The following is a 19,725-nucleotide window of genomic DNA, read 5'->3' on the forward strand; positions in this document are numbered from 1 at the left end:
GAGCTAAAAATAGAAAAATCTTGTAAACATTCTAGTGCCTGCAGTTTAATCCAAATACCCTGAAAATTAGTGAGATGATTTCTAGGTCAGCTTCGAATATGGGTCATCTCCGGTCATAAACTATGTCACAGGAGCTAAAAATAGAAAAATCTTGTTAATACTCTAGTGGCTGCAGTTCTTTGATCCAGATATTCTTGATATTGGTAAGGAAGATTGTTTTGATGATTTTTAGATCAAGTTCGAATATGGGTCGTCTCTGGTCAAAAACTAGGTCACATGAGGTGAAAATAGAAAAATATTGTTAACACTCTAGTGGCTGCTGTTTTGATCCACATATCCTGGAAATTAATCTGGAAGATTGTTTTGATGATTTCTATGTCAAGTTCGAATATGGGTCATCTCCGGTCAAAACTAGGTCACAGGAGCTAAAAATAGAAAAATCTTGTCTGTGCAGTTTTGATCCAAATTTTCCGGAAATTGATCAGGAAGATCGTTTTGATGATTTCTAGGTCAAGTTCAAATATGGGTCACCTAGGGTCAAAAACTACGCCACAACGCCTAAATGTGGAAAAACCTTGTTAACACTCTAATGGTCACATTTTTACCCAATTGTCATCAAACTTGGTCAGGACGGTTGTCTAGGTAATTGTTTAGATGAGTTCAAACATGGGTCAGGTGAGCGATCTAGGGCCATCTTGGCCCACTTGTTTTAGTATTTATAATGTAATTGTAGCATGAATTTGAATTGTAAAAGAATACATTAGTACTTTTAATTTTATTTAAGCATTTTCTTTCACAGTAACAGAAACAAAGTATTAAGAAAACTAGGTAAATTATACAATCACTAATTAAAGTGGAGCGAATGGGGCGAGTCAATCAGGGGCGAATCGTAAGTGAGGCGAGGATCAAAGTTCACAAAGTAGATCGAGGCATAGGATCAGCGATTGATTGGATCATCCTACAGGTATCTGCCCAAACTTAACCTACAATGCACCTGTGCAATGAATTCCTACATTTTGTATTCATTTATATATATTGTTTCCCCTTAAACACCAAACCCGCCCACAGATATATCCAGCTTTAAAGATTCGCCCCCTAAATACTCGTTCCACTACAGACGATTCGCCTCACTTTATATTAAACATATTTAATTTTGTATTATTTGGGTGGGAAAATATGATTTTTTTTGGATATTGTTACAACTTTGCAATTTAACTAAACAATAACAAGCCCGTAACGTCTAATATATTGCCCATTTTTGACTAAAAATTAACAAGTCAAGTAAATTTTATTTACAAAACAAAACAGAGCTATTCATTGCCAATGTGATTTCTAGATTCCATGTGTTTTTTTTTTAATTATTTATCTTGCGCTTCAGTGTTGTATCTTCAGTAGTCTATAGTTAAAACTTTGATTTTCAGTGACAATTGTGTTGACATATATTATAACAACATGTATACGTAGATGGGATCAAAACTCACCCTGTCCAGGCCCGGTCACTTAGTTTATATAGACTTATAATGTATCGGAAAAAACATTTAATTCTTCTTCTGAAAAAGGAGCTTGAATGCATGTAGCTTTGCCTAGTGGATATCTACATGTGTACTACTAAAGTTATTCAAGTCATGCCCCAAGTAAAAATGGCCCTGCCTGACGCGGGTCACTTACTTTTGTAGTTCACATAGATTTCTATATCTGTAAAAATGTGTTAAAAATCTTCTTCTTTGAAAGTACCATGCCCAGAGTTTAGATATTTGACACATTTACACATGTAATCACCTTGTGAACCTTTACAAAAGTTGTATGAAATTGGCCCTCCATGGAAGTCACTTAGTTTATATAGTCTTGTATTGGAAAAAATAAATTTAAATCTTCTTTTGTGAAACTACAATTACAAGAGCTTAAATACTTAGCATGCAGCAGTTCTTAGTGGACCTTTACAAAAGTAATATAAGTGTTACCCCTGGGGTTAAAAGTAGCAAGGCACGTAGGGTCACTTTAACTTAAATTACTGTAAAAAATAGTCTTGTAAGGTAAAACTGTCTTAAAAATCTTCATTTCTGAAGCACAATGCCCAGAATTTAGATATATTGCTTACACTAGTAACATTACATTGAACATCACTTTGTGTTCCTCTACAAAAGTTTAAATTATAAATCATGTCCCTGTGGTCAAAATTGGTTTAGGAACAAACAATCAACACAAGTTTTGTTAATGATGATAATCCTGATTTATATAAAACACTGCAACTGTGAAAATATGCAAATACCACTATCATCAAGTGCTATTGTTTGATGAAGACTAATGAGTGTTATAAACCTTTCAAACATTTTAGGTCGACCCTACAAAGTACAAATGTATATGTATAGAAACCAGTGACTTCCCAAAGCAACCGTAGCAACTATCGACTTTTCTTAGCAACACATGTCTTCCCATAGCAACCAGTGACTTCCATATCAACCAGTGACTTTCCACAGCAACCATTGCCTTCCATAACAACTGCTGACTTTACATAGCAACCATAGACCTCCATAGCAACCAGTGACTTTCCATATCAAAAATATACTTTCATTGCAACCAGTGATTTTTAACAACAACCAGTGACTCACTAAGCAACCAGTGACTTTTCATAGCAACCATAGACTTATAAGGGAAACAGTGACTTTCCATAGCAACCAGGGACTTTCCATAGCAACCATTGACTCTCCATAGCAACCATTGACTTCCATAGCAAACACTGTCTTTCTATAGCAACTTTTGACTGCCATAGCAACCAATAACTTTCTGCAGCAAATATTAATTTCTTAAAGCAGTTAGTGACTCCCATAACAACCATTGATTTTCCATTGCAACAAATCAATACCAATAGCAACTGTTTGCTTTCCATAACAACCATTGACTTCCATAATTACCAGTGACTTCAGAGCAGCCACTGACTTTCTATAGCAAACTGTAAATTTCCACAGCAACCAGTGACTTCCATAGCAAACATGTACTTTTCATAGCAACAAGTGAATCTACTATTGAATTTCATAGCAGCCACTGACTTCCAAGGATTCCATTAATTTTGTACAGAAACCAGTGACTTCTTTAGAAACTATTGTATTACTTGAGAAATAGCAACCAGTAATGATTTTACATGTGCACTATTTCATATACAAATATGAAATTTGTGATATAAGTTTAAGATTTAGATTTTATATCTGCTTTTCATTAATAGTTTACTATATTACTTGGTCCTTGTCATTAAGAGACTTTATATTCAGGTGATAGATATTGGGGCCATTATGGCCCTCTTGTTTTTTCATAGATTTGTCTTTTCTGCGTCCAGTATTTAATTAGTCAAGCATCACTGTCTCCTCTGACAGCTCTTGTTTAAATGATTGTGTTATTAACCCTTAACATAATATATTTGTTTAATTTACTGAAACAGTAAAATTTGCTTTCTTTTCAAAAATTGAACTACACCAGTACCAGTTTGTCCTAATGTCCTCATGTGACAAACATACATTTATTGATTGATATTCTTGCTAGATACATGTACATGTATATATTTTGAGTTTTGGTACTTGCCAAGCACCTCTATTCTTTGGCAGGGATTAAATATTTATTGTGTTTACTATGCAAAGATAGCCAAGGCCAAACATTGAAATTCTTTTTTTCCCTCATCAACAAAGCAAAGTGATAAATTTACCAAAACAGCAACTTTGGCATGATCAGTCAATATTTCCTATCTTTTTGTTTTGAAAAATGATTCAAAAAACCTTTTTTTTATAACAGATTGACTTATGTTAAAGAAATGGATCTTCTGGATTAACACAGTAGTCAAGGATTTAGTTATAAAACCAGCAAGTATGAAGAAAGCCAATAATTTGACAGTGAACGGATTTACAGCTCCTGGATTTGAAAAAGTTGCGGAAACTTTCAGGTACAAATGTGTCTATTGCGGTATAATTACTGTTATATTTCAGTTGCCCTTATTTGGGATGCCGCAGAATAATTAATTGGTTATTTTTGGGTTGCACATGCACAAGTTCTTTGAATGCCTGGACATCAGTTGTTAAGGTTTCGTCCAAAAGACCCTTGGTATTGTTAGTGATGGATCAAGGAATCAAACCAGCAACTCCTGTATTGCTGGTCCATCACTTAACCACTAGACCTCAGATTGACTGCTGTATAAATGTAAAAAAAAACATACATAATTATTATATATCTGTGTATAGGAAATATTCTGTTGGCTGTGAACAGCTGAGAATGTTACAGTGGTAATTAAATCATTATTCATGTGAAAACTGTCACTAGGCTGATATGTAATGTACAAAATAAGGTCTGTACTAGATATGCCATCATATGAGTAAGTTTCTTCAGAAATATTTTCAAAAAAATTATGATTTGTACCAATAAATTTGCATTTCAGTGAAGATTTATTTTCTCTGTACGTATTTTGATCACATTTCTACAAAAGAATTTTTAATAAAAAAATGGAATATGAAGTAAAATGAAATTTAATGACACACATGATGTACAACCTTCTGAGGTAATGAATATGCCTTAATGAATATGCCTTAATGGTAGTTATTACAACATAAATATTTTAGAAAACAAACTTTTTTCAGGTGTTTTATTTACATCACATATTGATAATAATATATTACTACAGTATTTACTGATAGAAACATTTGAATAATGTAAATATGTTTATTTTTTTAGGGCAAATCTGAAATCGGGTCTGGATAAAGGATCAAGTTTTGCCGTATATTATCGTGGTGTTCCGGTAGTGAATTTATGGGGAGGCTACTCTGATATAAGCTGTAGACGACTCTGGAAGGAAGACACATTATCTACGTTCTTCTCATCAACAAAGGCTGTAGCAGCTCTTGTTATAGCTCATTTAGTTGACAGGTCAATATCATAATATTATTATTTACTGTTAATTCAGGCATGAAATTTCGTGGTTTTGTCACAAAGAACATTTTTGTGGGTTCTTAAAGTTGTGAACTGACTATTTTTTCTAAGAAGGTGAAATGGAAATATTTAATGCGATGCATAATAATCTTATTGAAGATGAAATGTGCCTTCCCATAGCCTTACTAGGGAAGTAATGTCATTGTCAGCTGTCTTAACCTTTAAGCCACCGAGATTCTAACATTTATTATAATATACTGAAAATATAAAACAAGTTTTTATAAACAGTGCCTTATCAATGTCTACTTACTGGTTAAACAAATCTTTCTGAATGATAAACTTATTTGCTACATGCAAAAGCCATGATACTAAGTCACACTGCTTTCATAAAATTTCTAGCTTGATTTAAGAGACATATGGTACCAGTAAAGCAAGTGTAATGAATGAAGAGACAATTATCCTATTCTTACACTTTTGCTTGTGTATGATGTAAGGTGATAAGAAAAAAATATATTTGTACTTGAAAATTCACAGAAAAAAGGTCATTGATTTTTTAATTTTTCTACCTTATATACATTGTACTTATGTTAAGGGCATTTGTTGGCAAGTACTGGTAGTTTAGCAGTTACTGTAATTTTCTGTTATGTTCTTAATTGTATTACAATGGGTATAAGTAACTATGGAAAATGAATGTTTTACAGAGGATTGTTGGATTATAAGAAACCAGTATGCACTTATTGGCCAGATTTTGCACAGAATGGGAAAAAGGATGTAACCTTAGAGCAGCTGATCTCAAACCAGGTGAGATTTCTTTATGCATGGATTAGTTAAACTCTTTGTACAGACCTATTTTACTATTATAAAGGTAGACCAGTCTGCCACCATGCTGCCTTATTAGCTAAGACAATTCCAAAAATGAAAGTTAGTAGAAAACACAGTTTAGTCTCAGAACTACATATTAACAAACCAGTCTGTTGTAATGTGTAGCCTGTTTTCTCTCTTCCCCTAAAGCTTAGTGTGTACATGTAGGACCAGAAAAAAAGTCAGTGAAAGCAATGGTAAATCAATTCTATAGTTATTCAGATAAAACACAACTAATTTCCTGCACTATAACCCCTTCTCACCTCATTCACACACATCTCTTTTTGAGCTTTGGGTAGGGTTGAGGGGTAGGGCTTGATGACTGGAGTATAATTGTTAAAAGTAGTTAGGTAGTATGTAAAGAAAGGGTTAATACTCTGTAAGCATATAAGATATACAATGTAACTGTATTGTAATTAACCATTTAATAATTCCATTTATACAATTTATAAACATTTGACCATAAACCTAGCATATATTTTTAATGGACTTTAATTATTTTGAAAAGGTAAACAGTGGTCTATTTGTTAGGGTATCTGCCTCTCAACCCAGAGATTGTTGGTTTGAGTCCTACTTGGATCTCAACCCAGAGATTGTGGGTTTGAGTCCTACTTGGATCTCAACCCAGAGATTGTGGGTTTGAGTCCTACTTGGATCTCAACCCAGAGATTGTGGGTTTGAGTCCTACTTGGATCTCTACTTGGATCAAGATCGTGATTCCTCATATGACACCAGTACTGGTTAGTTCCAGAAAGAAAGAGATTAATATAAGTTGCAAGAACTTGTTTTACAATCAGTTAAATAATTTGTTTAAACTAAACAAATTACATGAATTTCAGACTAGTCCCTTTGTAGGTTAAGGAATATTACAATATTAGAATAATTTTCAGTAGGCAACAAATATCAATTTTATCTGCCATAAAGTATAAGAATTCAGCTGCTATTACATATTTAATTTCATGTGCCATAAACAGCTGCCATTGTAGGTAAGTCAGTATTAACACTAGCTCTATTTATAGATTGCCAACACTACCAGCTCACTGGACTTGACAATTGAAAATTGAACTAACATTACAAATCCATTGTAAAAATTTGTTACATAGTATTTTATTTATTCATAGGCAGGACTTATAACTTTAGAGGAACCATTCTGGCTTGCTGATATAAACAATCCCGTCAAACTTGGTAAAAAGCTTGCAGCTCAAAAACCATTCTGGACTCCAGGTAAAATGTTTGCTGCATGGTTTTCTTTTGACAAAGACCTTTGTGTCCCTCAGTATTTGAAACCTTGTGTCTTTAAGCCATGAATTTGTGAGTTTTAGTCTTTGGAACATGTGTTGGTTGCCAATTGGGCTAACAATTATATATCTAATGACATTCCCCTTGTGGCTAAGGGTTGCCTTTAAGAGTTTTAAGGCACCAGAATTGCAGCCACCCTTTTCCGTAAAGGCAACTAAATGGGTTAGCATTACTGAAGTCTTTGTATCTCTTAGCTCCAGCAGGTGAGGTGGTTTTGACCTCTGATATTACTGTAAGTTAGTAACACGCCAGGCTAGCCAAAATCATCTTTCCTCTTTTGGCACCATATAACTTTAATTGTGATAGTGCTCAAAACATACAAACATACTGATATTTATCACTGTTGTTACAACTGAATGATATGGAAAATTTTAATCAGACTGAAACACTGATACCTGAAATAAGGTAACCACTTAAATTATACATGGACATATTGTTCCCAATTAAATTATTAAAAGAAAATGAGTTTAATATATCACTCAAAGTACATTTTATCATTATAGTGAAAACTTGCTATTTATGAAGAAAATAATCAATATACTTAACAATTAATTTTACCATTAAATGAGTGTGAAATCATTCAAAATTTCTCTCTTTGAAATGAAATATTTTCTCAATTGTATTAGGAGCAAACTTAATGATATATGCACATAAAGATGATATTTTTGTTGCACACTGGTCTCCTGCTTATATCATGCATATGATTTCAACTCCGGTAAATATCTTTGTTTAAACATATACCATGCTCATCTTTGAGTAAAATATTTTTATTGCAGAAATTTATTGAAAACAAAATATAACTAATTTGAATATAAGAATGTACTGTACAAGCTATGTATGGGAAGGAGCATTTCCTATTAAGAGTCAGGTAAAGTTGGTCCTTTTTCAGAAAAAAACTAACAGGTTTTTTTAATGGCATCAACTATTCATATTGTGACCACCTATAATGTATTTGTTAATTTATTTTATATTAACAAAGAGACTGTTTTGCAATTATCAGTATTTTCAATTATCAAATTTGAGCATAGTATATGTATGTATAAGCAGTATACAGTATGAAATAAGAATATGTCAGCACTTTTTTTTCATACAGGCGAGAAACATGGCTACCATCCGTTGACCTTTGGGTTATATCTGGACCAGATTGTACGTCATGCCGACCCAAAACAAAGGAGTTTATCAGACTATTTTAAAGAGGAAATTGCTCAGCCATTTGGTATGTAATACAATTTGTTTGTATGTAAAATTTTGTAAAGTTTGTATGTAATACAATTTGTTTGTAAAATTTTGTAAAGTTTGTATGTTAAACAATTTGTTTGTATGTAAAATTTGTATGTAATACAATTTGTTTGTATGTAAAATTTTGTTAAGTTTGTATGTAATATAATTTGTTTGTATGTAAAATTTGTATGTAATACAATTTGTTTGTATGTAAAATTTTGTACAATTTGTATGTAATACAATTTGTTTGTATGTAAAATTTTGTAAAGTTTGTATGTAAAATAGTTTGTTTGAATGTTATATTTTTGGGGGTTTAATAAACAAACTCTTACTTGCAATGAAGTTTTACATCAAATTTCAAACTTATACTCAGGTTGAAATTTTTAAAACAGAGACATAATTTAAAAAAAAATTCAATCCCTACTTATGTGTTGTAAACAATATCTGTAGAAATTTTGTGTTTCTTATGGATTGATATAAACATATTGAAAATATTATCAAGAAGTTAGTTGTTCAGTCAACATTTCCTATGATAGGTAGTCAAAGTTATTAAGATATGTAATTCTAGGGTACTAGCTTAAAGCCTGTCTGATATTGAGTAGTTAATAACATAGACAACAAACAACTGTACTTAACACTACTTATTTTCATAAACTAAAAGATCAATATTAATCATGTATTTTGATTAGATTTGGATCTTTATATGATAAAGAACAACTTTAGTGTCATTCCATAAATGTCAGGAATATTAAGTTTATTATTTTCATATCTGATTCATAACAACAAGACAATTATTTTTTCTGAAAGAATCATTTCATAATGAAAAAACTATTACATTGAGTATTCTAACTGACATTTAAATAAATGTACTCATACTGACATTTTTATGAAAGTATCATTTTAACTTTGCAAAGCAGTAATGATATACAAACTTGCTGTAATTACTCTAAAAAGTAGCTAATTTTTCCTGTTACCCAGATATTGAGATTTACATTGGTCTCCCCAAATCTCTGAGCCATAGAGCCACACGAGTTTTATTGACTCAGACCTATGACAAGACACAGTATGCCCAGGAACAACAGAAGTTTTTAAAAGGAGATCCTGATCTACAGAAAATTAGAGATACAAATACTGCTCTTGACTTCAAATCTGTGAGTGTGGCCTTTAAAAAGAAACCCACCCGAATAGAGATTTTGAAATATAGCTTGCTTGTACATTATGCTTATTTGCATGTCAATAGTGTTAAAGCTATAATTTATCAATTGTTTCTTAAGTGTCTCATCACAAAATGTGTTTTTGAGAATAAAAAGTGATACATTAAGCAGAAAAACAAAGAACTAAATATTATTTTATTGTTTGTAGAAATAGAGAGAAAAACATCGATTTTCAATATTTTTTTTAAAGATTTGGAACACTATTTTTTTTCATTAAAAAAAAATAAAAAAATCTAGAACCTTTAAAATATTGGCTTTTTAAAACTTTCAATAACCATTTAAAAGTAGTAAAATATCATCAGTTTTTAAGATGACAGTATATTTCATTTCTCAAGTATGGAAGAGTAGCTTAATACAATGTTTACTCAGACAGTTATACTCATGAATGGTTGTTATATATATTAACAATTACCTTTATAACTTCCTGAACTTTGATTTTAATATAAAACTTGGGTCAATTGGTCATGTTTCTTCATATGACACCAGTACTGCTTCTAAGTTCCAGGAAGCGGACTCTAAAGTGATTATTATGAGTTGCAAGAACTTGTTTCGCAATCAAGCCTAAATAGATATAGGAACATTTTTGCTAATCTTAAATATTTATAAATATATAAATAGACTTTCTGGCAGTTGAGCTAATGATAAATGTATGTGAAATATCTTGTGTTAAAAGCGATTTTGTGAAAGTGTCATAATGCTCATTTCTTGGTTGTCAACTGAAGTTGAATAAGTAACATTTCAAAAGATTTGCTATTATAATGGTCAATGATCAATAACTGATATTTATCAATTTCAATTAAGTCCCTGAGAAAATACTAAATAATTGTTTTCATTAAAATAAATTTTAAAAAATCAATCTTTTGCCATGATCAAATAATGGTTAATGTAATACTATCGCATAATAATTCATTCAGCAATATTTTTTCTGTGGTCATCTAACAAAATGAGAACATCTTTCATATTTCTGATTGGCTCTCAGGTTTTAGGGTTTTATCAAGTTATTTTAATTTTTACATATTCGCTGACAATTTACTCTTGGTTGGACAGAATAGTTCACTTTAAAGAAATAAAAGAAAGAGAAAAAAAATGAAATTAACATGAAATGGTTCTAGAGTCCAGTCCAATGTCTGTATCAAAATGCAAATTTATTCTGTGGGTGTGAATCTTAATAACAATGCTCACTCAGCTCACTCATGGGACTTCCACTTACCAGAAGTTTACAGTTCAGTTTTATTTTACTATTTTTAATTTAATTAATTGTAGATGCTTGTAATGATTTAGATATTGTAACGTAAATAATATATACAATGTACAAACAAATTGTTTTTGTTTTTTTTACTTTAAGATAAATCAATTATTTACTAAATCTAATTTTCTGCCTTCAGCTGAATATAAAGATGCAAAATAACTGCCGTCGCATGAACTTTGTCGAATCTGTTAGCAATGTCTTGCATGAAATAATTCTGATCAAACAAAGCAGGATCTTACAGTGGAACATTCACATGACGTTTTTAGTTTTAGCGGGATTTTTAATCCAACTGGTAAAATAGAAGAAAAATTTGATAATTAAGCATAGTTTCAGTGTTTTATATATTTCAGATATAGAGTTATATATAGGATTACCTAAACATTTGTACCACAGAGCCACAAGAGTGAACATGGCCCGACCCCCTGACCAAGCTGAAATGCTGAAGAAATTCAAGGGAGATATAAGTTTACTCATGCAAACAGCAAATAATCCCCAAGATTTCAAAACAGTGAGTGTAATATATAAAAGCACACATTTGTGACCAAAGGTCACCAGCTGGGCCTCTGCTTTGGGGTTGTGGGGGGAATTAATTTCACTAGTGTAGTGTGTGCCTGTCACACTGGTAGTCTACTAGTGTAGGAGTTTATCAATAGCATGTGGTATCCTCTTTGTTGATGATCTGCTAAACACATAAGTCTGATGTTGATCTTTTTCCTTTAATTATTAGTGTAATTGAGTTTGATTATCAAATCTAAAATAATATTGTCCATGTGTATTGTTTCACAGCTGGCACCTGAATTTGCTTAAGATGAAGTATTTAGAGGTATTTTTCAAGATAATAATTTAACTTGGTGTTGCTAAGTCCAAAGTTCATAATGATACATGATATTGCCTCTTTGAAGTAAGTTGGAAGACTCGTTTTAAAATATGACATACAAGAAAAAAAAAATAGGAATATTTTTCCATAACAGTTATACTGAAAGAAGTGTCATAAATTGAATGATGATTGCTTGATAAAAAGACTTGAAAATTGTTTGTCTGTCTTAATCAAGCCATAAAGTATTAAAATCAATAGGTGATAATATTTTCTTTAGACAACTTTGTTATATTTATTTAATCATTTGAAAATCTAAAAGTTATAAATATCGAAATAGTTATTTAACATTACATTCTTCTAAAATTGTTAAAAATGTAAAATTTTCACCATAGCTGTCACAGTGATGCAAATTTATGAAATTTAGATAAATTTTTAAGAACATTCTTTAAAATAATAAAAACCTCCATTCACCCACATACATTTATAATTACATTTGTATGTTAACCAGTTGTTAAACTTGATTTAAAGCTACTCTTAGATACCATAGTTGAAGTGAAATATTTTGTCATCTTGATTTGTGTGATTATATAGGAGATAAAAAAACAACATTATTGTTGCATAATAAAGACTTTGATATGCTTATACCTGTGCAGATATACACATTGTCTTTCCTTAAAAATCAAAGCATTTTCTACATGTTTGAGTTGTTATAACCTAGCTAGCAGAGTTGTTAACCCTGTTACCCTGCTGGCGGCAGCAACCAGCACTCCAAGGTCAGTCTGCACCGTCATAGTCAGCACTATTTGCTATTTAGTCAGTAGAAACTTTTTAATTTATCCTATAAAATGATGAATGGTTTTGTCCAGATTGAATGATGGACAAGATATTTAGTAAATAAATGGGTAATGTACCTAATACCTTATTATTTGCTCTCCGCTTTTATTGGTTCAAAACCTTGGAAATTAAGTTAAACTCTTCAAAACTAGGAAGCTATTTCAAGATAGTTCGAAGAATGTCAGGGATTCTGTCTAAGTTTTAGTCAATGCCTTAAAAATGCATGATATGCTCCATGGCGAGGGAACCCTAGACAGCCAGCATGTGACTTGACTTATATTAGTATGCTGTAAAACATTGGGTGTATTCAGATTAAATCCATTGGTAAACCAAGTTTACTTACCGTTGGCAAAGCAATGATAACAATGTTTGTGGACAAAATTTGCAATAGGTATATCAAATTGTAGACAAACTAGGGCTATGGTAGTGTTGGCAAGTCGTACCGTTGACTTTCCACCAGTAGTACCAATGTTATTTTAGTATTGGTAGCACTGGTAGCCGCGTCACAACAAAACCAACATAATGGGTTTGCGATCCGGGCAGTCTGATCAGGATCCATGCTGTTCGCTTAGAAACCTTATTACAAGTAGAGAAACTGATAACGAACAGCATTGATCCTGATCAGACTGCGCGAATGCGCAGGCTGGTCTGGATCCATGCTGGTCGCAAACGCATTAGTTGGTTTTTGTCGTGATGCGGCTCATATATAGTCTGAATGCACTCATTACCTGCTATACTGTATTGTACTGTTCAGCTAGTTTAATTGTTTGTTAAGCTATTGTTTCCTGCCTGCACTTGAAATACATTCATCATTGCATAAATAAGCAGTTGAAGCTTACAGTAGTCATGTTGTTATTTTACATAATATCTAAAAAGTAAGAGTTTTCTGAACTTACACTTCGTAAGAATTATAATTCAGTGCATGGTAGCTTTTCAAAATGTTGTTTTACTGAGGTACATTTATGAAATAATTTCATTTATTTGGTATTCAAATACCATAAGAGCAAGAAAAGTAGCTAGTTTTTTTTTTTTTTTTAATAATGTATGATGGTTTAAATAGATAAGTCAAATTGAGAGGCGAAAATTGAATATTTTTCCAAATTGTGGTAATTAACTTTTGTATAAAATACGAACTTTCACAAGTTTCTAACTGTTCACCTTTTTAATTAATAAATTAAGGGCATTGGCTTAAATGAATGTATTTGCTTTGTTTTTAAATGTACAATAATCATACTTTATTTTTATATACAGATGTTTATTTTCTCTTACTTAGACATTGAAAATAAATGACCCTGATAATAGAGAACTCCCTATACCGTCAACACATGGGCACGCTACAGCAGCAAACATGGCAAAATTGTTCGGAATTGTGGGTAATGGAGGTGTGCACAATGGGAGGAGCTTATTGTCACAGGCAGCTATAAATAGATTTACTAATCCTCTGGTTGCTGGGATAGATGTTAGTTTTGGAATAGATGCTGCCTGGAGTGTTGGTACCCATCTTATTACAATGGTTACAGGGAACCAGAGTGTAAGTATTGTTTTTGTTTGATATACATGAAGTAATTAATACAATGTTTTAAGCATGCATATTGAAATGAAATTGACTTTTAAATTATTGAGATATTGTCACTTTGATAAATTTGTCATCTGCAGCATATTTATTGTTTCCAAAATGAATGAAAATATTGACAGAAATAAATGACAGCTTGTTAAAATTTTATAAAATGAAATAAGTATGTACTTGAACTGACTTTAGTTTTTTTCACCTGTCAAAAACATTGATAAAGGTAGAAAAGTGAAAGAATGGTAATAATTTCAAGCTAAATATTTATTTCTCAATCCATGAATTTTTAGTGATGTTATGTTCAATTTTTTTTTGTAGTCAAGTGGAGTTAAATTAGGTATACAGTATATTGCAAGAGATTGATCTTTTATAATGGTGATTGACCAATAATTAATAATGAAAAATATTTAAGATAAAATTTAAAAAGTACCTAACTTATAAATACACTGCCCAACTCTTTTAAAAATTGAATGTAACTGATACATTCCAAACAATATCTATAGAAATTTCTGTGGGTCACATTGACTATTGATTAGTTTTGCATATGAAAGCATAAATTGCAAAGTGTATTTAAGTTCTACTGACACTCACACCATTTACACTTGGATGGGCATGACGTCACTTTAAATGGTATTAAGATAGTTTAATTGCAAATTTCTTTCGAACCCTTACCCTGCCGGCACTACTGATTTAACCCATGTGAGCATTGATCAACTGACACCACTTCAGCCTGATCATAGTCCGTACTGTTGGCTATTCAGTCTGTACATACTTAAAAATTTCCCTAAAAATTATGAATGGTTCAGCCCAAATAAAAGTCTAGTTAAGATATTTAGCATGGTTACAATCTGTGGCTATAATGTTATACAATTCTATTATTACTTTTAGAATGACTTTGAATATCTATCAGTATCCTTTCCTCACTAAGTTGAAAGTTTTCTTGTGATAAGAAAAGTTTTAAATGTTGTTGGATATCGTTAGCAGTAGTATAATTATATATATAAACATTGTATATTTACTCATACTTCTGAACCCTTTTCCCCGCAAAATTTCTTAAATGGACTTGTCCATCATTAAATATTGAGAAAAATTATTTACCAGTTTTAGGGAAAGTTTCAAAATACTTGAAAATACAATGTATATGTACTGACTGAATATTGAACAGTGCAGACCATGAATAGAGGGCACAGATGTGCAGCCTTGATCTTGATCTGCGCTGGTCACATGGCTAGATTCTGTAGCAGTAGCAGTCAAAGTTTTAATGTTACAGTATTTGTTTTGTCTATTTCAGCCTAATCATATATTTGGACATGGGGGATATGGCGGACAGTATGCGGCTGCAGATATCAAACACAAGATTGGTTTTGCTTACACGACCCCGTTCCTTGACCCATTTTCTTCATATAGTGACAATGGTGATGAAAGAATGTATTCTTTAATTCATGCCCTATATGACTGTGTATTCCAGATAGAAAATATCAAAGAAGAAAGAATTATATTCCAGCAACATTCACAGTATCAGAAATATTTGGACAAAAATCAGCCGCCTAGTAAATTATAATGTACATGATGTATGTAACGAGTGTAATTGTAACTTTCATATGGTGCTTCGATGACTTTTAAATTAAAAAAAACAGCATTATTTATGTGCATATAGCTTGAATGTGATTGTAAGGAATGTATTAAAAAAACTCACACATCAAAACCCCACACCTTAAAAGTATTCTAAGGATTCCTTGATGTGTGGGTTAAAACCCTGTCAGGGGCTAGCCATTGTTTCTGTGAGAAAGAAACTTTGCATTGCTTAGTACTGGTTGGTTCCAGGAATGGATTCGAGAGTGTTCCAGTAAGCTTATAGCTTCCAACACAAACTTAAAACTAATGTGATTCTCATTGTATTTACTAATGTAATTCTCATTGTATTTACTAATGTGATTCTCATTGTATTTATTCCATTTGATATTTAAAAACTTTTATGGCTTTTATGATTTTATTAGATAATGTTAGCACTGTGGTGCCTTTTTTTTTGCTACAGATTATGTTGCATCATTGTGATTTCGCTTTAAGTTAACACAGTCATAAACTGCTGAAATTGTATGATGGATTTGCCATGCTATTAACCCTTCACCTGATGAAATAGGGTAGTCCATGTTCCAGTTTTGGAGCTGTCCATTATGAAATAAAGGGATATCAAAATGAATACATTGTATCAAAGTCAGCTAATAGATTAGAGCCTAGTAAACCTTAACGGACATACAAACTGGCCTGACTATATACTAGTAGCAAAGACTTATCACTTTAAGTTCTGGCATCACTTTAAGTTCCGGCATGTTAAAGGGTATTTAGGAATTGTTAAGTCATAATAGATTATTAAAACATCATCGTATCTAAACTGAACAGTCAACAGCATAGAGCCTGACTTGAATGTAGCACTGGCTTGTGACTATAATCTGTTATACTCAAATGGTTGCTTAAAAGGTCAGATCAAAATTTAATGCATGTATGTCAAATACTTTAGACAAATGATTTTTTTTTTCCATTCAATGATTGCATTATGTTTATAGTCACAACAAACTTTCAAATAATTGTTTTACAGGCGTAAATGCTAACTTCAGCAGTAAACTTTTTTGTATTTCTTGTTAAAATTAGTAAAAATCTACTATTCTAAACGTGGATAGGTGCATTGGGTTGCTGACATTTGTACCTTTTTAAGGAGACTGTTCAGTTACATTTTTTCTAGTCATTTGTTCATTCCCATCATGCATTGTGCCAGCCTGTTAACACAAGATAACTGTTTACTGTGACTGTGGTAGAATGTAATAACTATTATCTCCCATTGACAGATACCCACTGTTGATTTACATGTAAATGTTAATGGTTTGACTGTGGGAATCCAACAATTATCTCTATTCTGCAGTATTCTAGCACAGCATTTTCTTCTGTTAAAAAACGAACATGTGACCGGAAATTATCATAAAACTTGATTTTATGTTACAAATGTAGAAAAGAAATAATGGTCTATGATTTTGCCCCCCCCCCCCCCTAAAAAAAATGACAAAGTCACAAAGTTTTGTGAAAGATTGGTTGAAATCCATTGAGAAATGTAGGATGAGTTGTGTGCAGAAGATATTGTTTAAGCCAACTTGGCTACCAACTTTCACCAAACAAATAACCTTTGGAGAACTTAGTATAAAATACAGATTTATTTTTGTATACATGGCACTTGCCATAGGGCTTAAGTATGTAGTTCAAGTGACTGTTTGACTTATGAGTATAATTAAAACATTGTTCTGATCATTGTTACAGTTTTAAGATAAAAATGCAATTATTTAAATGTATGTAAATAATTTTATCAGGTATATTTTATTATGTATTGAAAGAACCTTCATAGTTTTACCTGAAAGTCAGAAATTTGTGTTTCATTTTCATGTAGTTTTATGAAAAATGCCATTTTGTACGATTTATTTTGTTTATTCAAGCATCATTTTCCTATGTGAAATAATTCATTTGTGTTAGTTTTAAAGGGTTAAAAGCTATGTGTAATGAAATATTTTTATATCATTTATAAACAGTAAAATTATGTTGCTTCTATAATCTTGTAATAGATTCTTGCAACAGTTGCAACATAGAATGTCTCTTTTAAATAACAGACATGAATATTGTACATAAACAGAATAAAATGTTCAAATACAAAGTTTTAAGTTTTAAAGTTTGTGCTATTTTAAGTAGGATTTTAACCATTTAGCGTAAGTATCGGAGTGATTCACTTTCAAGGCAAGCACAATTGGCTCTCAAGCAAATATGCAAACATATTTTATTTCATGTATGTAATTTGGGTTTGTTCTTTTTCAAAATTAAAAAAAAAAAAAAAATTATTTTAGCTTCAGGCATCTAATAACTTTATACACCTTTACTTATATAAAGTTCAGTATTAAATATTCATTGTAGTTGTAAATATCCAGTCAATTAATTTATACAGACAATAGAAATTTTAATGATTTTTTTGTTCGAGTTTATTTTTTAAACAAATAAACTATCTTTCTTCCATTAATGTCAAACCCCTTGCGGGGATGTAGAAATGTAAACAGATGATCATTGTTAGGAAATTACTGTTCACTTCAAATATACAATATCTGTGATGATTATTCCCGAAATTTACTTATGATTTTTTGTTGTTGTTGTTTATAAGTACATAATTATGTTATATGAATTAAAAATTGTTACAGGATATAATGAACTGTTTTTTCTTCCGCAGTTATTATACCAGTGAATTGATGAAAAGCATAGTGGTTTTTAAGAACCTGTCTCTCAAGAATTACAAGTTTAAGCCCTTCTGTTATCATGTTAGTGCTTCTTTAAATGACAATTATATTAGATAATCTAGGAAGAAGACTTGATATTATTTGATTTTACACTTCCATTGCTAGGATGATATGGCTTGTTCCTTAAATTTGTCCCTGTCCTAGAGTCAATACTACCTGTGTATGACACAAAGTATCAACAAATGTTTGTTAAGAAATGTTTGTTAAGAAATGTTTGTTAAGAAAGAAAACAGTTGAAATTTTAAACATCAAAATAAATTGAATATATCTGCTAAATTTTCTTCTACATAGAAAGCTTGGATCATTAAAAAATTAAGTGTACCAAACTAGCAGGATTACGAATCGTGGCCATCGGTGGATTTTGTACATAATACATGCCCTGTGTCTGGTGATTAAATTCTAAGCTGAAAGGCAAAATTCATCAGAATTATTTGAAAATAATCATAGAAATCAGGATCCATTCTATATCAAACATATAATAGCATAAACAGTTATCAAGTGAGGCTATCCTACACACCACAACATTGCTTTTGGGGCAACACTTGAGATTTCTATACAACTTCATACTTGTGCTTCATTATCTTACATGAACATAAAGCATGTATTTGAGGTTCATTATAGGATCTTTGACCAGAAGTAAGACTTGTAACTCTTTACCTACATTTGCACTCAATTATTTGTGTGGAAAATTCCTGATTATGGCTATGCAGTTCTATCGATTAGAAGTGCTAGAAGCACTAATTCAGAACTTTACATGTCTTAGCTTTATAATTATAATTCACAGATCAAGACCCAAGACAAGACTCAAATCTCCTTGCACTATGTATTACTGTAAGAAGCGCTTTGATATGATAGGTGAATGAAACAAGCTACATTAAGATATTGTTATAAGACCTTCCTATTATTTTAAAATGAATTGGGCAAGTTGTGGTACTGAGATACGTACAACCTTTATGAAATATGAGCTGCGTCGTGACAAAACCAACGTAATGCGTTTGCAACCAGCATGGATCCAGACCAGCCTGCGCATCCGCACAGTCTGATCAGGATCCATAATGTTCGCTATTGGTTTCTCTACTTGTTATAGTGTTTGTAAGCGAACAGCATGGATCCTGATCAGACTGCGAGGATGCGCAGGCTGGTCTGGATCCATGCTGGTCGCAAACCCATTGTTGGTTTTGTCGTGATGCGGCTCAAATATATTGATACTGGAAACCATCAGATAAAATTAATTCTTCAAGGAGTTTATAGTCTGGTGGAAACTAGCCTCAAGATAATGGTAAGTAAACATATTTCTTGCATGGAGTTTAGTGTATGATTCTTTATATTGTGAACCTATGAAGCCAGCTAGCTTATAGGTCAGTAGTTCTGTTAAAATGGTAGCTTTTTTTTATCTACTTGGAGAAGGTTCAAGCAGAAAAACAGACATGTAAATT

The 19,725-nt window shown here is 31.8% G+C and overlaps 1 protein-coding gene across 2 annotated transcripts; it reads left to right on the top strand.

Annotated features, from left to right (window-relative positions):
- Positions 1-852: 852 nt before the first annotated feature.
- Positions 853-15,854, top strand: LOC132726525 (beta-lactamase domain-containing protein 2-like). Of its 2 annotated transcripts, none has more exons than XM_060711861.1 (9): positions 853-964; positions 3,781-3,928; positions 4,711-4,902; positions 5,607-5,706; positions 6,888-6,990; positions 8,159-8,281; positions 9,265-9,437; positions 13,674-13,931; positions 15,259-15,854. In XM_060711861.1, the coding sequence occupies exons 2-9, from the start codon at positions 3,789-3,791 to the stop codon at positions 15,526-15,528; spliced, it is 1,359 nt and encodes a 452-aa protein (XP_060567844.1). In that variant the 5' UTR covers positions 853-964; positions 3,781-3,788; the 3' UTR covers positions 15,529-15,854. The 2 variants fall into 2 exon arrangements, with proteins under 2 accessions (XP_060567844.1, XP_060567845.1); XM_060711862.1 differs by lacking the exon at positions 9,265-9,437 and adding an exon at positions 11,100-11,257 and having other exon boundaries at positions 15,259-15,853.
- The last annotated feature ends 3,871 nt before the right edge of the window (positions 15,855-19,725 follow it).

This window comes from Ruditapes philippinarum, unplaced genomic scaffold, assembly GCF_026571515.1.
Source record: "Ruditapes philippinarum isolate M1 unplaced genomic scaffold, ASM2657151v2 ctg346_1_1_1_1, whole genome shotgun sequence".
Taxonomy (NCBI): Eukaryota; Metazoa; Mollusca; class Bivalvia; order Venerida; family Veneridae; genus Ruditapes; species Ruditapes philippinarum.